This window comes from Nansenia antarctica (genome assembly GCF_963989245.1).
Source record: "Nansenia antarctica genome assembly, chromosome: 9".
Lineage (NCBI taxonomy): Eukaryota > Metazoa > Chordata > Actinopteri > Argentiniformes > Microstomatidae > Nansenia > Nansenia antarctica.
Genome location: NC_137679.1, coordinates 30,982,743 through 30,999,495, shown reverse-complemented (window position 1 = coordinate 30,999,495; position 16,753 = coordinate 30,982,743). Strand labels below are relative to the sequence as shown.

Below are 16,753 nucleotides of genomic sequence, written 5' to 3'. Positions count from 1 at the left end.
TGTTTTGGAGTTTCTGCACTCTGCAGTCACAGAACGGGAGGCCAGGTTTGACTTCACCCACGCATGGATATCCTCCAAAACAACAGTGGATCATGAGCGTGGGTGACGTCAAAATGGCCTCCCGTTCTGTAATGCGCTGTGTGGCTCTGTATCTGTTTCTAAACCCAGACAGATGAGAAGAAGTCACCCCGGTAACATGACATCTCTCTCCCACATCGTTCTATCCAAGCTGAATTCTAATGAACTCGGGGCATTGTGACTCACTTCGGTTTCCGCTGTGCACGGGGAAGGAGTAAAAACTAGAATAACCGTCACAGTCTGTTAACTTCTCTGGTGGGTGAGTCAGCCGGGCCCTGTAAGAGTTGTTGCGTTTCAATGGGCTCTGCCTCGGTGGGTGTTGACAGCTCCGGCGCTTCCGTCGCGTCAACTGAACAAATACGTCTTCTAGCGCGCGGTCATGTGACTCCAGGGGAGGTCGTCGGTGGAGGCGGAGAATCGGAGGATGGGGCTCATTGTCATACATGGGACGGTATGGAACGGAAAGGAGAATGGAGTGTGATGAATGGTATCAAAAGCTGCGCTTGACACCATTTTTCATTTCGTTCCGTGCATTACAATATATACCTGCCTCCACCAGCCTCCTCTGACTCAACAGCTGGTTCTGTGAATCACACAGGGGTCTGACAGACTGATAGCTTACGCAAGAGAAAGATTTCAAATGAACAGAATAATGAGATGGTTTGTGTGCGTCAGCCGGTGGGGAGTTAGACTAAGTAGGCCTACTTGTGCCATAAATGTCAACAGCCACGAGAGACAAACACCTTAACACATGTTAAGCACTTATCCATGCATTTAGTTTACTGTAAGAGCTCTAAGTAGACACGCACGGGCGCGCATGTATACGCGCACGCACGCACGCACGCACGCACGCACGCACGCACGCACGCACGCACGCACGCACGCACGCACGCACGCACGCACGCACGCACGCACGCACGCACGCACACACACACACACACACACACACACACACACACACACACACACACACACACACACACACACACACACACACACACACACACACACAAACACACACACAGTGGTGTAAACAGCATCAAAACAAGCTCAACATGTTAAGTAGCATGTTCTCAAGTGAGACAGACACACAGACACGCACACACGCATACTCACACACTCAGAGACACACACACGCACACACCCTTGGGGGCGAGCGGGTTCTAGATTAATAGAGGCAATGCAGCCAGCCGGTGGATGACATTGATTCAATACCCAATGGATTTATTTACAGATCACCATTAGCATCTGCTAGCGTAGCCCATGTCCCACATCGCGCCCATCCATCACCTGGTCTACAGCACACATCCATCAGACCCCCCCCTCCCCCCCGGGGGACCCCACCACACCCACCACCCCACATACTGGACCACGGCCCAAGAACTGGCCACTGTGAAGAACCTGGGTCCCAACATACAGTATATTCACCTACGAAAGGATAGACCCTACCATAGTATTAATCTACCACAGACCCTACCACAGTATTAATCTACCAGATAGACCCTACCATAGTATTAATCTACCAGATAGACCCTACCATAGTATTAATCTACCAGATAGACCCTACCATAGTATTAATCTACCCGATAGACCCTACCATAGTATTAATCCACCAGATAGACCCTACCATAGTATTAATCTACCAGATAGACCCTACCATAGTATTAATCTACCAGATAGACCCTACCATAGTATTAATCTACCACAGACCCTACCATAGTATTAATCTACCAGATAGACCCTACCATAGTATTAATCCACCAGATAGACCCTACCATAGTATTAATCTACCAGATAGACCCTACCATAGTATTAATCTACCAGATAGATCCTACCATAGTATTAATCTACGAAAGGATAGATCACACCATAGTATTGATCGACCAGAGGATAGATCCTACCATACTGTAGTATTCCTCTACAAGAGGATAGATTATATGTGCCATTTAGCTGACGCTTTTATCCAAAGCCACTTACATTGCAATGAGTGCATACATTTATGTATATGATCTCAGCAGGAATCCACAACCTAAGGGTTGTTAGCGCCATGCTCTACCAACTGAGCCACAGAGGACCACATAGGATAGATACCACTGTAGTTATTCTACTACCACAAGAGGCTAGGTCTTTTTTACAATTCTCACCATGCACATAGCTTGTTTATGGATTTTTTATTTTAATTTTTTTAGCTGTGTAGTATTGAATTAATACCAAGGCCTGATCTAAATGTCATGCGAATAGCTGCAATGGTAATATGTTCTATAAAAAATTTAGTGTTGTTGTGTTATTATACTTATTTCCCCCGTTGTATCTGTACCATCCAGAAGATTTCATGCTGTATGTTTTGTGTGAAAATGGTGGCTGAAAAGATACTGTAGCTTCCAGTCTCTTTTAGATAGGTTGGGGTTGGAAGCTTCGAAACTTAATTGACCTCGGTTTGTGAAATGTCATCCATGGAGCTGCGAGTGTATTTCATTTAATTATGTTATGTTTTCAGACGGTCAGCATCGCCCCATGATAAATGTTTCATCGCTCTCTGTGTAGCGCTCGCGATCGATAGGAACCCGATTCCGTGCTAGAGGGCCCGGAGCGGGAGGTCCCCAGAAATCCCAGACAAGTTCACGGAACATCCAGCCTCCAAGGCTACCTCCACACCTTAGTACCCTCATACTCTCAACCCCCAGGGACCTAGAAGGTAGGCCAGACAGAGGTAATTGTACCAAGTGGGGGGAGGGGGGGGGGGTTGGTGGTAAGTGTGTGTGTGGTGCAGCAGCAGAGGCTGGCTTACCTTGACTTTCTCTTGGAGCTTTCCGAGACGCACGGTGCCCTCCACAATCCTGGTGAGGACCCCTTGCTTGCCCTGCTCCAGAGCGGACGCCTGCGCAAGGAGAGAGGGCATAGGAAGGGTTACGGATCTGGGAGAGGAGGAGGATGGAACGGAAAGGAGAATGAGGAGAGAGGGAGGGGAGCCGGGAGAGGAATGAAGGGAGAGATGGATGAAGGAGGGGAGGGAGAGGGAGATGGATAGAGGGAGGGAGGGCGGAAGTTTTATTAAAGCTGCGGCAGTCACAAGATAATTGGATAATAGCGTCACCTCCTAAGGGATTCAATGTAGCTCTAATGGCATGCGTACTCATGTGACAAATTGAAAAAGTAACTCATCAATCTTGATGCAAAGACTACCAAAACAAACTCTTTGAGTAAGCAGACACTTAAAGCTACATTCCCTGTTTCAACAAGATATTTTCCAATAGCCGTTCACCCTTCCCCTCCTCGACAGCACTGCACCAAAGAAATAAAAATAGCCAATTATGTTCAATACCAGAGAGAATTTAAAATTCAACACCCCACACAAATGGATTCAGGCAAGTGCTTGGTGTGATCCTCCCTGAGGTAAGTGGGTAAAGCCACACATTCATTTATTGTTTACGACAAAAAAAAAGTCATCATCAGGTCCAGCGGTTTCTCTGCACAGGACTACTGAAATACATTAGTCATTTCAAAACTTTGGCTGAAACAAATTACAATGAAAGCGTATTATCGAGTCGGTGGTTCAGCGAACAGACGCTCTGGTCTCTAACGTGATAAAACGCAATGAGCCAGAGGCGGAATTGCTCCACATCTTCCCTCTGAAAGAGTCCCAGTCCGCCCGTAGTGCTCAGCTTCCTCGAAGCCTGTGTGTGTGTGTGTGTGTGTGTGTGTGTGTGTGTATAGGTGTAGGTGTGTGTGTAGGTGTGTGCGGTTTGCAGAGAATCGTCAGATGTAATTTCCACTGTGATTTAAGCACGGCAGAAGAGGCCCCCGGGCTAAGAGCATCCATAACAACACGTAGGGCCAGCCTCCGCCCAGATAGAGGGGGGGGGACCAGATGAAGGCACGTCGACCAATCATTGGCTGCTCAACAGATGAGATGGCAGCGACAGATCTCTCCGAAGAGCAGGAGAGTGAAATGGCTTCTCTCCTTGAAAGGAGGCGTTAAACGTGTAAATTTCGTGTGTGTGTGTGTGTGTGTGTGTGCATGTGTGTGTGTGTATGTGTGCATGTCCCTGAATGCCCCTTTCAGAATTCAACAAGCCCATCTGACCCACAGCTGCCAGACCAGAAGCATTGAGCTTCGCTGTGAGAGGGCATCAGTAGCATCAGCCCCCCTGCCATCCTGAACCTCTTCTCATTAGCCCCCTCCCCCTCTGCTCTGACCCCGTGTCACTGTGACATCACAGACACTACGCCCTGTGGCTGCTGTCATTAGCTGACTGGCCGCTGAGTCGCCTCTCCTCATCCGCACTGACAAATGACCCGCTGAGCTTGTGAGGTGGAGTGCATTAAAAACACAGGGAGCAAGTAGAGTGGGCGGAGTTTGTTTGTTTGTTTGTGAGAGAGAGAGAGAGAGAGAGAGAGAGAGAGAGAGAGAGAGAGAGAGAGAGAGAGAGAGAGAGAGAGAGAGAGAGAGAGAGAGAGAGAGAGAGAGAGAGAGAGAGATGTACTGTAATTCAATGTGCAGGCCTAATTGTAAACCGGTATCACAGTGGTAAAATGTATAACTGACTTCTTATGTATAAAATGTATAACTGAGTTCACTGTTTAGTTCAACTACTATCTAGATAAATACATAATTATGGCATCCCTTCACATAAGATGGAATAGAACAGAAAAAATGTGTGAGCAAATACTGCAGAAACAAAGACTGCTGAGACTCCCTGTCAATCTGCAGGGCACTGGATCTCTATCAGAGTGGTAGAAAGTATTAGAAGGAAGTGTCTTATTTTGGGAGTGGAAAAAGAATAAGATGGTTTGGACGATAGATAGTTTTGCTGGATAGTTGAAAGAAAGTGAGATGGTTTGGTTGGTTGGTTGGTTTGTTGGATGGATGGGTGGATGGATAGATAAGGTAAGATAGCCAGATAGATAAGACAAGGATAGGTAGATAGATAGCAAGAGTAATGAACAGCATTATCTATCTATCAGATGTGTCATTTAATTTACATAGGTGATAACACCGTGAGTATGGTAGTCTCCCTCTCTTGTCTTCAGTCTTCTAGTGTATAGTTTGCATGTGTAGTTGTATTGTTAGTAGTGTATAGTACAGTATATGCAATGTTGAACTGTTCTGTGATACTGTCTTTTTGTGCTGAAGGACAGGAACCTGCTGTTAACCAGTTTTAACTGATTGTGGCTGGGTAGTAGCGGCCTAGTGGATATAGTGAGTTGGACTGGTGATCAGAAGATCATGAGTTCAAATCCCACCTAGGAACAACACCAGGGCACTAGTGTGCCCTTGAGTAAGGCACTTAACCCTAAGTTACTCCCTAAGTTACTTCCTATTTGTAAGTCGGTTTGATAAAAATGTCTGCTAAATGGTTCAAATGTAACCATTTAACCTCTGTAATGTTTTTTCCTGTATAATAAGAAAGAAAGAAACAAAGAACTCCTATTACAATTCAGTCGCAAATTTCGATTCATCATTCATTGTATCATTCTAAAAACATCATACTGTATGATACGTTTTTGGCGTTGAGGGTACAGAGTGTGGTGGTGTATAGAAAGGCTGAGTTGTCCAGATGTCCAAACTTGACCAATTTAGATTAAGTTCATTAATTCCTCCGTCCGTCCGTCCGTCCGTCCGTCCATTCATCCCTCCCTCCCTCCCTCCCTCCCTCCCTCCCTCCGTCCGTCCGTCCGTCCATCCATCCATCCATCCATCCATCCATACCATGTATATGAGCTGGTCCCTCTCCTGAGTGGTCCTCTCTGCCAGCGCCACAATGCTGGCCAGGTAGTGATGAACTGTAATCTCCTTCTCCATAGCCTCCGCCATCTGCTGCTTCAACAAGCCTATCTTCCTCTGACCTTTCCTGAGGAGGGAGGGGAGGGGGGGGGGGGAAGGAGGGAGGTAGGGAGGGAGAGATGTAGGGGAGGGGAGGAAGAGAGAGTGAATAACAATGAGATTGAGAGAGAATAGGAGAGGGATAGAAAGGGAGGGAACATTAGCCACCAGTGTAGGTTTTCTGCTTTTCTTTTTTTCAACATGTTTTTAGGGCATTTCAACTTAATTTGGATAGAGACTAGAGATTAGTGGAGATTGACAGGAAGGATGGGTGACAGAGAGGGGGGACGACATGCAGGATATGTCGACGGACAGAATTGAACCAGGGACCGTGCGATGATATGGAATGCGCCTTGGTGTGCTACGGCACTTACACATGCTTTTCTTCACCCTTCCTCTGATCAGAATTGTTTGGCCGCAGTGAAGAGCAAATACTTCATTCAAGACTTCACTTCTCAGTTTTTACATTCATACTTTTTTTACAAATACTTCATTCAAGACTTCACTTCTCAGTTTTTACATTAATTCCCAGAACAGATCCTAAAGCTTTAAACTCCAATAAACTCCAAAGCCAATTCATTATTTCAGTAATGTAGGCCTGGCCCAATTACAGTGTTAACAGCCTGATGATTTTTCTGTCTTGTGAAGTCGCCAACTGATGTGAGAGGTGCTGCAATGTTGTAGAGTTGATAGGTTGTTTCTGTGTTCAGGCGACATGTTTTCACTGTCTGTCGCATTATTTCCTTTACGTGTGTGCTGCTGCATGCAAATTGGACTGTCAAAGGTAGTCGCTAGAAGGCGGTCGCAGCTAGACAACTAACATGTGGACAACAGCAGCTGCAGTCTTCCCATGAGAATGATTCAGCCACGTTCAAAACATTATACAAGATTTATACCAACATTTCTGAAAAATTCCTTTCCAGTCATGTCAAATTACATAGAATTGTGTGAAATTCGTTTTCTAAAAGGCCACATTTGAATGGGAAGACAAAATCATCTCAAATACTGATTTAAATGACTTTGACATTTGACAAAATGCTAACAATTAGCTGTTAGTGACAAAATGCTAACAATTAGCTGTTAGTGACAGTCCCCAGATAAACAGAACCAAAGTGTTGATTAAAGTCTGACCTTCTCTATAGACTAATTTCAGGGTAATCCTTACCAAATATGTGATTGGTATTTAGGTGAATTATCCCATTAATGATAATGTAACCAAACCTGTCTGTCCATTATGTATAAATCATAGAAACAACATTAAGTCTGGCTTTAGGTGTTTTGATTTAGATCAACAAAGAAATACAGAAACATCAACACAAATAAACGCCATGTCTACTAGCGAGGGTCATTAACCAGTGGGAGTTGTGGGCCTACCTGTTGGAGTGTTGAGACACCTCCAGCTCGGCCTCCATGCTCCTGATGTCAGCGGTGAGGTTGGTCTTCTCCAGGACCAGACCCTTCTTCTCCCCCTGCAGAGATGACACGCGCTCCAGCAGCTCCTCCACCTGGCTCTTCTTCTTCCCCTCCTCCTGCTGCAGTTGCCTGACAGACACACACGCACACGCATACATACACATACACACATTGGTAGTTAAGTTGGGTGTGCAACGAGGATTCACACAAGTTTGGCCTGTCACCCCAATAACAGCCTCACTGAATGTAGGGGGAAAATCACTACGGTTGGTGGCTATAGAGAGGAAATGAGTAGGCTACTCTGATCTATTTCAATGTTAGACACACACAGAAAGTAACACAAATGTGATAGTGTGTATCTGACACTGTCCTGCACTTGTCTGTTTGACACAACCTTCACAGGCTGTTTTTAAGTTAATTTGTATTTTCTTCAGAGTTCATGAACAAAGGTCATGCCGGGGTCAAACTCACATCGGCATCAGCCCTGTCCTCTCTCCTGCAGGGAGTAGCCCATGACAAAAACAACTCCTCCCCTTTAACCTGCCAGAGACCAAAACCTAGCCATCAACGGAAAGAACTCTCTCGTTGCTTAGCCTACTGTATGTTAAAATTACTTCCTCCCTCAAGTTTTGAGAGGGGGTCCTTTATCCTGCTGCGATATCACAAGATCTCTGTTTCGCTCAATTTCCCCTCAGATGAATAATACACAGGGTGACTAATAGACAGAGACCTCGTCTGTAGACGCTCACAGTGCCGAAATACCCAGACTTCAGTGCGCCCTCAGAGGGAGAAGAGGTCTTCAAATATGCCATCATCACTTTGACTGAGTATGAATGAATAAATTTAAAACGAGCCAAAGCACAACTTTATATTCAAGGATGGGAAATAATCCCCCCCCTGTCCACGTTTTAGAACATCACATTTCATTTGAAAAGTACTCTCATTCATGCAACATTGCCTTTATATGTTGTGCCTATTAGAGAATATCACTCAAGTCATAACTTATTTTCCCAATTCGTTAAATGAATTGGTTCGACTAATTCATGAACGGCAGCTCCAACAGCAGTCTCACTGGCGGGGCTTATAATAATTCTGTGTCATTCTTTATGTATCATATTTTCTGTCAAAGTTCATTTTAGTTTTTTTTTTACAGCCTTTAATTTTATTCTGCTTTTGTGGTGATCAAAGCAGTGTCTCCAGGGAGACAGATCACATGAGATATTAAGAGACAGATCACATGAGAGTTTCTGGATGACAGAATTACAAAACATTCTGAAAATACCCTTAGTGGTTAGACTAAATGTTCAGACATTTATTCTGAAAAATGTTGTTGAATATCAATGACACACTCGCTAGTCAAGCCAAAATATTTGGTGAGTAATCCTCACTACAACCTAGTCAACCATAACACTAATAACACTTTACATTGTTAGCAGGCTCACAAAACATTGCATTGCATTGGCAACGTTGACATTTATTTACATTTTTCTGAATAAAAGTCTGAACATTTGGTCGGTTGCCGACTTGTTCCCCCTTTTACCAGCTGCCATCACATATTACTTGTCCCCTAGCCCCTATGTTATGAGACATTCACAGTATTTAATAAATGTTTTCCTCATAAACCGGGGCATGGAGTCTAGCAGCAGCTAGAGAGCTAATCGTAGAGCCCTCGTAAAGTTACAACTGATTCAGTTGATAATTGTTACACTCCTGCACTGGAGCCATCATCTGACACGATTAAACATTATGTACCATTATGATCCGCAGAAACATTATATCGCATTTGACCGTGAAAGACAGTGCCGTTGCAGACACCGGCTGAGCAGAGGGAACGGTAAACAAAACAAACAACAAATTGCCTATAACAGTAGAGAATGAACCTCAATACCTCAATGTACCTCAATACTACGGTACCTCTTAGACCACCTCTTAGACCACTGCCACCGAGTGCAATACTCATGACATTTCTACTCTGTACTATTTTATTTTTTTACTATTTGTTCTGCTAAATTGTGTCCTGTCTTATTTGTCTTCCACAAGTTCTCACTTATTATATCCAATTGTCTCACTTATAACTATTGTCACTTTATTTATCTTGAAGTATTTTGCCTTATTTGTCTTTGTGCTGCAATGTCAAGGAACCGAAGCCTAAGAATGTTACTCTCTTTTTTTTATTTTTTATTTGTTTTTCAGATTTTATCCCTTTTTTCACCCAATTTGGTAGCCAATTGAACCCAACCTAGCATCCAATTATCCCCTGCCTATTGCGAGGGATCCGCCGCACGACCCCGCGGCCGGCAGTCCCAGAGGAGGTCGCCAGGCAGACTAGCTGACTGGCTCCTCGAGCCCAGCACCGTTATTCCAGCACCAGACGGGGGCGCTGTTGCGCGACGGATCCTTGTCCGGAACTACCGGTACTCCTATACCCCCCTCGGGAGCGGCCGCCCAATATGCCGTTCCCCGTGTGTGCCCTGGCCATATCCGGGTCTGGCGAGCCGGGATACGAACCCCGGCCCCGGTGGGCAGCATGCACTAGTGGCCAGTGCTTAGACCGCTACACCACCGCAGGGCAGAATGTTACTCTCTTACACAAGTAATGTGACGTAACAATAAAACTTGAAACCTGAAAGAATCATACGAGACTGTGTCCCTCGCTTACCCTGCCTGAGTGTTGGTGTCATGGCGAATGAGAAAACAGACTTCCACACAGACTACAGGTGCATCTCAGCCAGGGGAGGCTGGTGGAGGACTGGCTCATTGTAAAACATGCGATGGAATACCATAGACTGAAGACCCATCTCAGTCTTCTGCTGTAGACTGAAGACCCATCTCTTCAGGCTACACCTTAAGACCTCTCAATCCCCTCTAACCCCCTGTACAGTTTCTCTAGTGTAAATAATAATTTAAAAATGTCTTGTGATGACTGATGGTTAGATGGCTTCAATTACTAAGACAAATGTATCTGTTGTAAGTTGCTTTGGATAAAGGCGTCTGCTAAATGCCAAAATATAAATGTAATACAGAACGGTATTTCGATTTCCACCAGCCTCCACCGATCGGAATAGTCTAAAGTAAGCTTCCCCTCCTCTCCTTCCGCTGCACTGATCTAAAACCCATAGCATGTACAGCAATGGCCTTGCTTTAACCTCTCCAGTTCTCCCTTAGTTCTTAATAATCAGGTGAGGGAATACAAGAGAGAAAGGCATAGATAGACTAGTGAGATGGCGTCATTGAGGGTACTGGATGTACTGTGGCTAGCTACCGTTTCAGTTTAGTGGCGATGGCACAGTGCTCGTCCCAGCTGATGGCGTTCTCCAGGCTGGAGCGAGCCTGCAGGTGTTGGGCCTGGAGCGCCTGGAGCTCCCTGCGGGTCCCCTCCAGCTCCGCCTCCAGCTCCTGCGTCTTCCCCTCCAGCAACATCAGCTGCTTGGACACCTTGGTTACTGGCAGGGAGACGGGGGAGGAGGGAGGAGAGAGAGAAAGAGAGAGAGAGAGTAGAAGGTTTAGATTTTTTTAGCGATGGAATAGGTTAAATTCTGCAAACTGAAAAGTGAGAAAAAAGGGGTTGATTACAATAGGTACCCCTAAGACTGAATACTTGTAAGATTGTTACCTCCTGTGTAACCTATTGATTTTTTTTCATAATTTGTTATTTTTTTACAAAGAAGTGTGTTTACTTATTCGATCATGTCTGAGATGGCTTGAAAGTGTATATAATGTTTCATGCATACTGTCTAATGTCTTTGAAGTCTACTGAAAACGAGAAGAAGAAAAAAAGAATAACGGGGTTGATTAAAACACATTTCACATGCAGAGCCGTTTGCCAGATAACTAAACACTTTATTAAGCTCCTTAATAACCCTGACAGCTGTTCACACTAGCAGTAAGGCTAGACACTTCATTGCCTTGTTTATCAGGATGTTTTCTCCTTACTCGTGCAAAGTGCCTGGTTTTACTTTGAACGAATTTGCACTTTTTGCTATTGCTTATAAATTATTTGTGACCAATCTATAGTCCTAGTAAATGGTTTATGAAGGCCTCGCTAAGCTTTAAAAGCGGTAATTTTGTTTTAAAGGATAATATCCTAAGGAGAGATAGAAGAGCAGACTTGGGTTCAAACACGGTAGTTTTCATTTCAAATTCTTGGCTGTGCTTGATTGAGTTTTTCCTGGCAGAGTGAAACTAATGGAAGGGTACCAATAGTGCAAACCGCACTCTAGGCAGGCTTAAGAAAATGATGAACATATTTGATAGTTGAAATATGTTTCATCTCAGGTCTGTAGAAGAGAGGGAGGCACTGTCTCTACTCCTTGTCCAGAGAGAGAGAGACAGAAACAGGGTGATGAATCTAGGGACTGTCTGTCTCTACTCCCTAGTCCAGAGATTGAGAGACAGGGCCAGGGTAAAGATGGTCAGGGACTGACTCTGTTCCCTACCCAGAGAGAGAGAGAGAGAGCCAGAGACAGGGTGCTGATGGTCAGGGACTGACTTTGCTCCCTACCCAAATACATTTGGACTGAGTGGTGAAGTCTGGTGAAGTCTACTGACTAAGTTAATTTAATCTTGTTTATCTCAGTGTGTTGCTGGTAGTAGCTGCTGTGGCCATCCTGCCTGAAGGCCTGGGACCTAGCCTCTGTTAGCCCTGGGACCTAGCCTCTGTTAGCCCTGGGACCTAGCCTCTGTTAGCCCTGGGACCTAGCCTCTGTTAGCCCTGGGACCTAGCCTCTGTTGAACCCTGGGACCTAGCCTGTTAGCCCTGGGACCTAGCCTCTGTTAGCCCTGGGACCTAGCCTCTGTTAGCCCTGGGACCTAGCCTCTGTTAGCCCTGGGACCGAGCCTCTGTTAGCCCTGGGACCTAGCCTCTGTTGAACCCTGGGACCTAGCCTGTTAGCCCTGGGACCTAGCCTCTGTTAGTCCTGGGACCGAGCCTCTGTTAGCCCTGGGACCTAGCCTCTGTTGAAGCCCTGGGACCTAGCCTCTGTTGAACTCTGTTAAGTCGTTAACACTAGAAGAGCTGTGAGGGGTGACCCCTGTGAGTAATTTTCTTTTTATATCTTTGCACTCAATCAAATTTCAGGACCCTCCTTTCATGACTTTTCCTACATATGTGCGTTCTACCACCCAGTATCCTTACATTTTCAAAATCACTTCAGGATAAGATAGTATAAAGCTGTTTTGCAGTTTTTGTGTGTCGGAGACAGGCAAAAAAAAAAGAAGCACCCTCTAGTGATCTCTGTGTGTAAATAGCAGATTTACATTTACGATCTTACTGATCGTTAGGTGGGAGGGGCTGCAACCCTGCTAAGTCATCATCAAGTATTTTTATTCTATTTTTGATATGACAAATATCACAATGTGTTTTCTCTCCATTCCTGTTATTTCATCCCTCAGGAGTACCCATAGACACGACACACCCCCTTCGCAACCCATCTAATCTTGTCTACCCACCATGCTCAACTGACCACGACCTCACTGTTGCGGGACGCAACGGTCTGGAAAGCAGAGGCTATCTCAGCTTACGCCTGCGTCATGTCCCTTCACGTCTTCGCTCTCACAGAGACCTAAATTACTGATGCCTACTCCTCTTCTCATTCCCCTAGACTCTCTGGTCAAGGGGGAGGCACAGGACTCCTCATCTCACCTAAGTGGTCACATAATGATCTTCCCATCACACCTGTCCATATCCACCTTCGAATTCCATGCTGTTTTGGTCACCTCCCCTGTCAAACCTCACATTGTTGTTATCTGTCATTCCCAGGTCAGCTTGGCGACTTCTTAGAAGAGATGAATGTCTTTCTCAGCTTCTTCCCTGAGGACGGCACACTGCTCTCACTACTGGGTGACTTCAACATCCAGTCAGAGAAGCTCACTCATTTGGAGTACTTGACCTTCTCTCCTCCTTTGACTTTACCCTGTCCCACTCGCATCCAACTCATGAGGCGGGCAATCAGCTCGACCTTGTCTTCACCAGATCCTCCCATACCTCCAACCTTACTGTTACCCCTCTTCCAGTGTCTGGTGATCACTATTCTCTCTGCGAGCCCTGTTCTCACTCTATACCAAATCTCTTGGCGCTGTCATTTCCTCACATTGTTTCTCCTACCACTGCTACGCAGATGACACAACTCTTTCTCTCTTTTCCCCCCTCTGACTCACAGGTGGCAACACGTGTCTCTGTGTGTCTTGCAGACATTTCTGCGTGGATGTCATCCCACCACGTCAAGCTCAACCTTAACAAGACTGTTAACTGACCTCTACAAGACTTCTCCCAGACAGTCAAGAATCTTGAGGGGATCCTTGACAACCACTTATCCTGTTCAGTTGCCCTTGTCTGTGTCTCTTTCGTTGTGCTGTCAAGCAGGCAACATTCTGCCTGATCCGGAGGCTCCGCCCACTTCCTGGCTGGTGAAATCCTGGTGAGTCCAGTCCACCAATCAACAAGGCCCACGGACTATATAAGCCTGTGAAAGTTGACAGTCAAGAGCTGTGTTTGTCATTCAGCTCCCCACCACTCGTTTGTTCTGTAGTCATCCATGGTGGATGGTTGATTCGAATTCTGTATCTTTTAAAGTTTTTGTTTTTTTTCCACTCATATTTTTCTTTATTGATAGTAAAGACTTTAGAGGAGATTTTGACAGGAAGGTTATTTTTCGTTTATTTTTCTTTAGCTCAAATAGGAGTAGGAGCTCATTCTTTTTGGAGCTCTGTTTTATTTTGTGATAATATTTACTATTTATATTCCACAGTGCCCATAGGTGATTTTGCCTCTTGTTGTGTTGTAAATATTGGTAAAAGAACATTTTAATTTCCAAAGTTAATAAATAACTCTACTTTTACCCATTACATCGGGTTGTATGTTGCTTCCCCTTTCCCCAGAAGGATATGTCCATTCCTCATGAGAGAAGCAGCTCAACTTTTGGTCCAAACACTCTTGGCTAGGCTCCCAGCCTCCGCCATCAAACCTCTGCAGCTCATCCAGAATACTACCGCCTGTCTGGTGTTCAATCTCCCCAAATTCTCCCATGTCACCCCTGCCTCCTTTGCACCCTTCATTGGCTCCCCGTAGCAGCTTGCATCAGATTCAAGACCCTGGTGCTCCCCTACCGGGCGGTAGAGGGAACAGCCCCTCCTCACTTGCAAACAATGGTCCCAAACCCCTGCCTGATCACTCCACTTCTCCACCTTGGCTGGCCACCTGGTACCGCCGCCTCTATGTCTTCCTTTTTCTAGCATTGTGACTGCCAATGGCCCCTGGTCCTAGCATAGATTTGTTTTTCTTATGAAGACTGATGTATAGATGATTCACTTACTTAGACAAATGTACTTGTTGCAAGTCTCTTCGGATAAAGGCGTCTACTAAGTGTCTAAATGTAAATGTACCCAGAAAGAGACAGGGAGAGGGTGATGGTGACTCTGCTCCCTACCCTCAGCGTGGTGTCGGCCGTGGCTGTCCTTGGCCTTGGCGTGCTGCACCTCCAGCTGTTCTATCAGCACCTGGTTCTCCTGCAGCACCAGGCAGGCCTGATCCTGCAGCTGCCTCCTGGGGAGGGGAGGAGAGCGGGAGAGAAGAAGGGGAGGGAAGAGAGAGAAGACAGAAAATGTCAAACATACATGGTACACATTGAACCAGAATCTCCCCACCCCTCCTCTCTTATACCAGAGCCTCCCCTCCCCTCCCCTACCAGAGCCTCCACTGCCCACCGCTCCTTTCCTCGACCAGAGCCTCCCCTCCCCTCCTCCCCTTGGCCCTCCCCTACCAGAGCCTACCCTCCTCTCCTCTCCTCTACCAGAGCCTCCCCTCCTCTCCTCTCCCCTACCAGAGCCTCCCCTCCTCTCCTCTCCTCTCCCCTACCAGAGCCTCCCCTCCCCTCCCCTCCTCTCCCCTACCAGAGCCTCCCCTCCCCTCCTCTCCTCTACCAGAGCCTCCCCTCCTCTCCTCTCCTCTCCCCTACCAGAGCCTCCCCTCCTCTCCCCTACCAGAGCCTCCCCTCCCCTCCTCTACCAGAGCCTCCCCTCCCCTCCTCTCCCCTACCAGAGCCTCCCCTCCCCTCCTCTCCTCTCCTCTCCTCTCCTCTACCAGAGCCTCCCCTCCCCTCCTCTCCCCTACCAGAGCCTCCCCTCCTCTCCTTTGCCCTCCCCTACCAGAGCCTCCCCTCCCCTCCTCTCCCCTACCAGAGCCTCCCCTCCTCTCCTTTGCCCTCCCCTACCAGAGCCTCCCCTCCCCTCCTCTCCCCTACCAGAGCCTCCCCTCCCCTCCTCTCCCCTACCAGAGCCTCCCCTCCCCTCCTCTCCCCTACCAGAGCCTCCCCTCCTCTCCTCTCCTCTCCTCTCCCCTACTAGAGCCTCCCCTCCCCTACCAGAGCCTCCCCTCCCCTCCTCTCCCCTACCAGAGCCTCCCCTCCCCTCCTCTCCCCTACCACAGCCTCCCCTTCCCTCCCCTACCAGAGCCTCCCCTCCCCTCCTCTCCTCTCCCCTACTAGAGCCTCCCCTCCCCTACCAGAGCCTCCCCTCCCCTCCTCTCCCCTACCAGAGCCTCCCCTCCCCTCCTCTCCCCTACCACAGCCTCCCCTTCCCTCCTCTCCTCTCCTCTCCCCTACTAGAGCCTCCCCTCCCCTACCAGAGCCTCCCCTCCTCTCCTCTCCTCTCTCCTACCAGAGCCTCCCCTTCCCTCCCCTACCACAGCCTCCCCTCCCCTACTCTCCCCTCACCTCCAACAGTGAAATCAAATCTGCAGAGAGCTGATGAGATCAGCTCGCAGTGTGAACATTAGTGGAGGTTAAGATCACTATCAGACTGTGTCTAATCAAGAGAGGGGAGACAGATTACAACCCCGAGACGACCATCAGGGAGACTCGCAGAGCTGAACAGTTTGGCTGCTGCCTGCTCTCTGTGCCCAATCTACAGTGGGGGGAAAGTAAATCTTAAATTGAATTCAACATATTTCCATTGCAGCCGAGTTAATACCAATGTCTGGTCTAAATTTTATGTGAATAGCTGCAATAGAAATATGTTGAAGTAAAAAAAATTTGAATACTTATTTACCCCACTGTATACCTCTCTGTGCGCAGTCTCTTATGCACGTACGCACATGCAGACACACGCACGCACGCACAAGCACACACAAGCACACACACGCAAGTACACACACGCAAATAAACACACACACACACTCTTGTTCGTCTCTGATACAATTACACTGTCCCCGACACTACTGTAGTATGAAGTAGACGTTTTCGCGAATACACTACGACAGTAGCTGTACAGTACAGGTAGGGTTATCAACTTTCTCACTACCAAATACTGGACAAAAGATGGTGTGCCACTGCACGGGGTGGGGGGTTTGCAGGAATTGGTGCATTTATGCTATACATACACATGAAGGTGCCTGTGATTGGATGAACATACGGGACAAGGGAGGTCCCGTATATTCATCCAGCC

General features: G+C 46.9%; 1 protein-coding gene across 1 annotated transcript in view; it reads right to left on the bottom strand.

Annotated features, from left to right (window-relative positions):
* cep89 (centrosomal protein 89) overlaps window positions 1–16,753 on the bottom strand; it is a gene marked incomplete at both ends in the record, with an annotated part of 116,900 nt that overhangs the window by 75,589 nt on the left and 24,558 nt on the right. Inside the window, 6 exons of the mRNA XM_080539687.1 lie at window positions 2,867–2,956; window positions 5,789–5,930; window positions 7,277–7,434; window positions 7,787–7,811; window positions 10,578–10,758; window positions 14,740–14,855. Of these exons, the coding sequence (XP_080395813.1) occupies window positions 2,867–2,956; window positions 5,789–5,930; window positions 7,277–7,434; window positions 7,787–7,811; window positions 10,578–10,758; window positions 14,740–14,855 (712 nt within the window). The remainder of the gene's footprint in view (window positions 1–2,866; window positions 2,957–5,788; window positions 5,931–7,276; window positions 7,435–7,786; window positions 7,812–10,577; window positions 10,759–14,739; window positions 14,856–16,753) is intronic.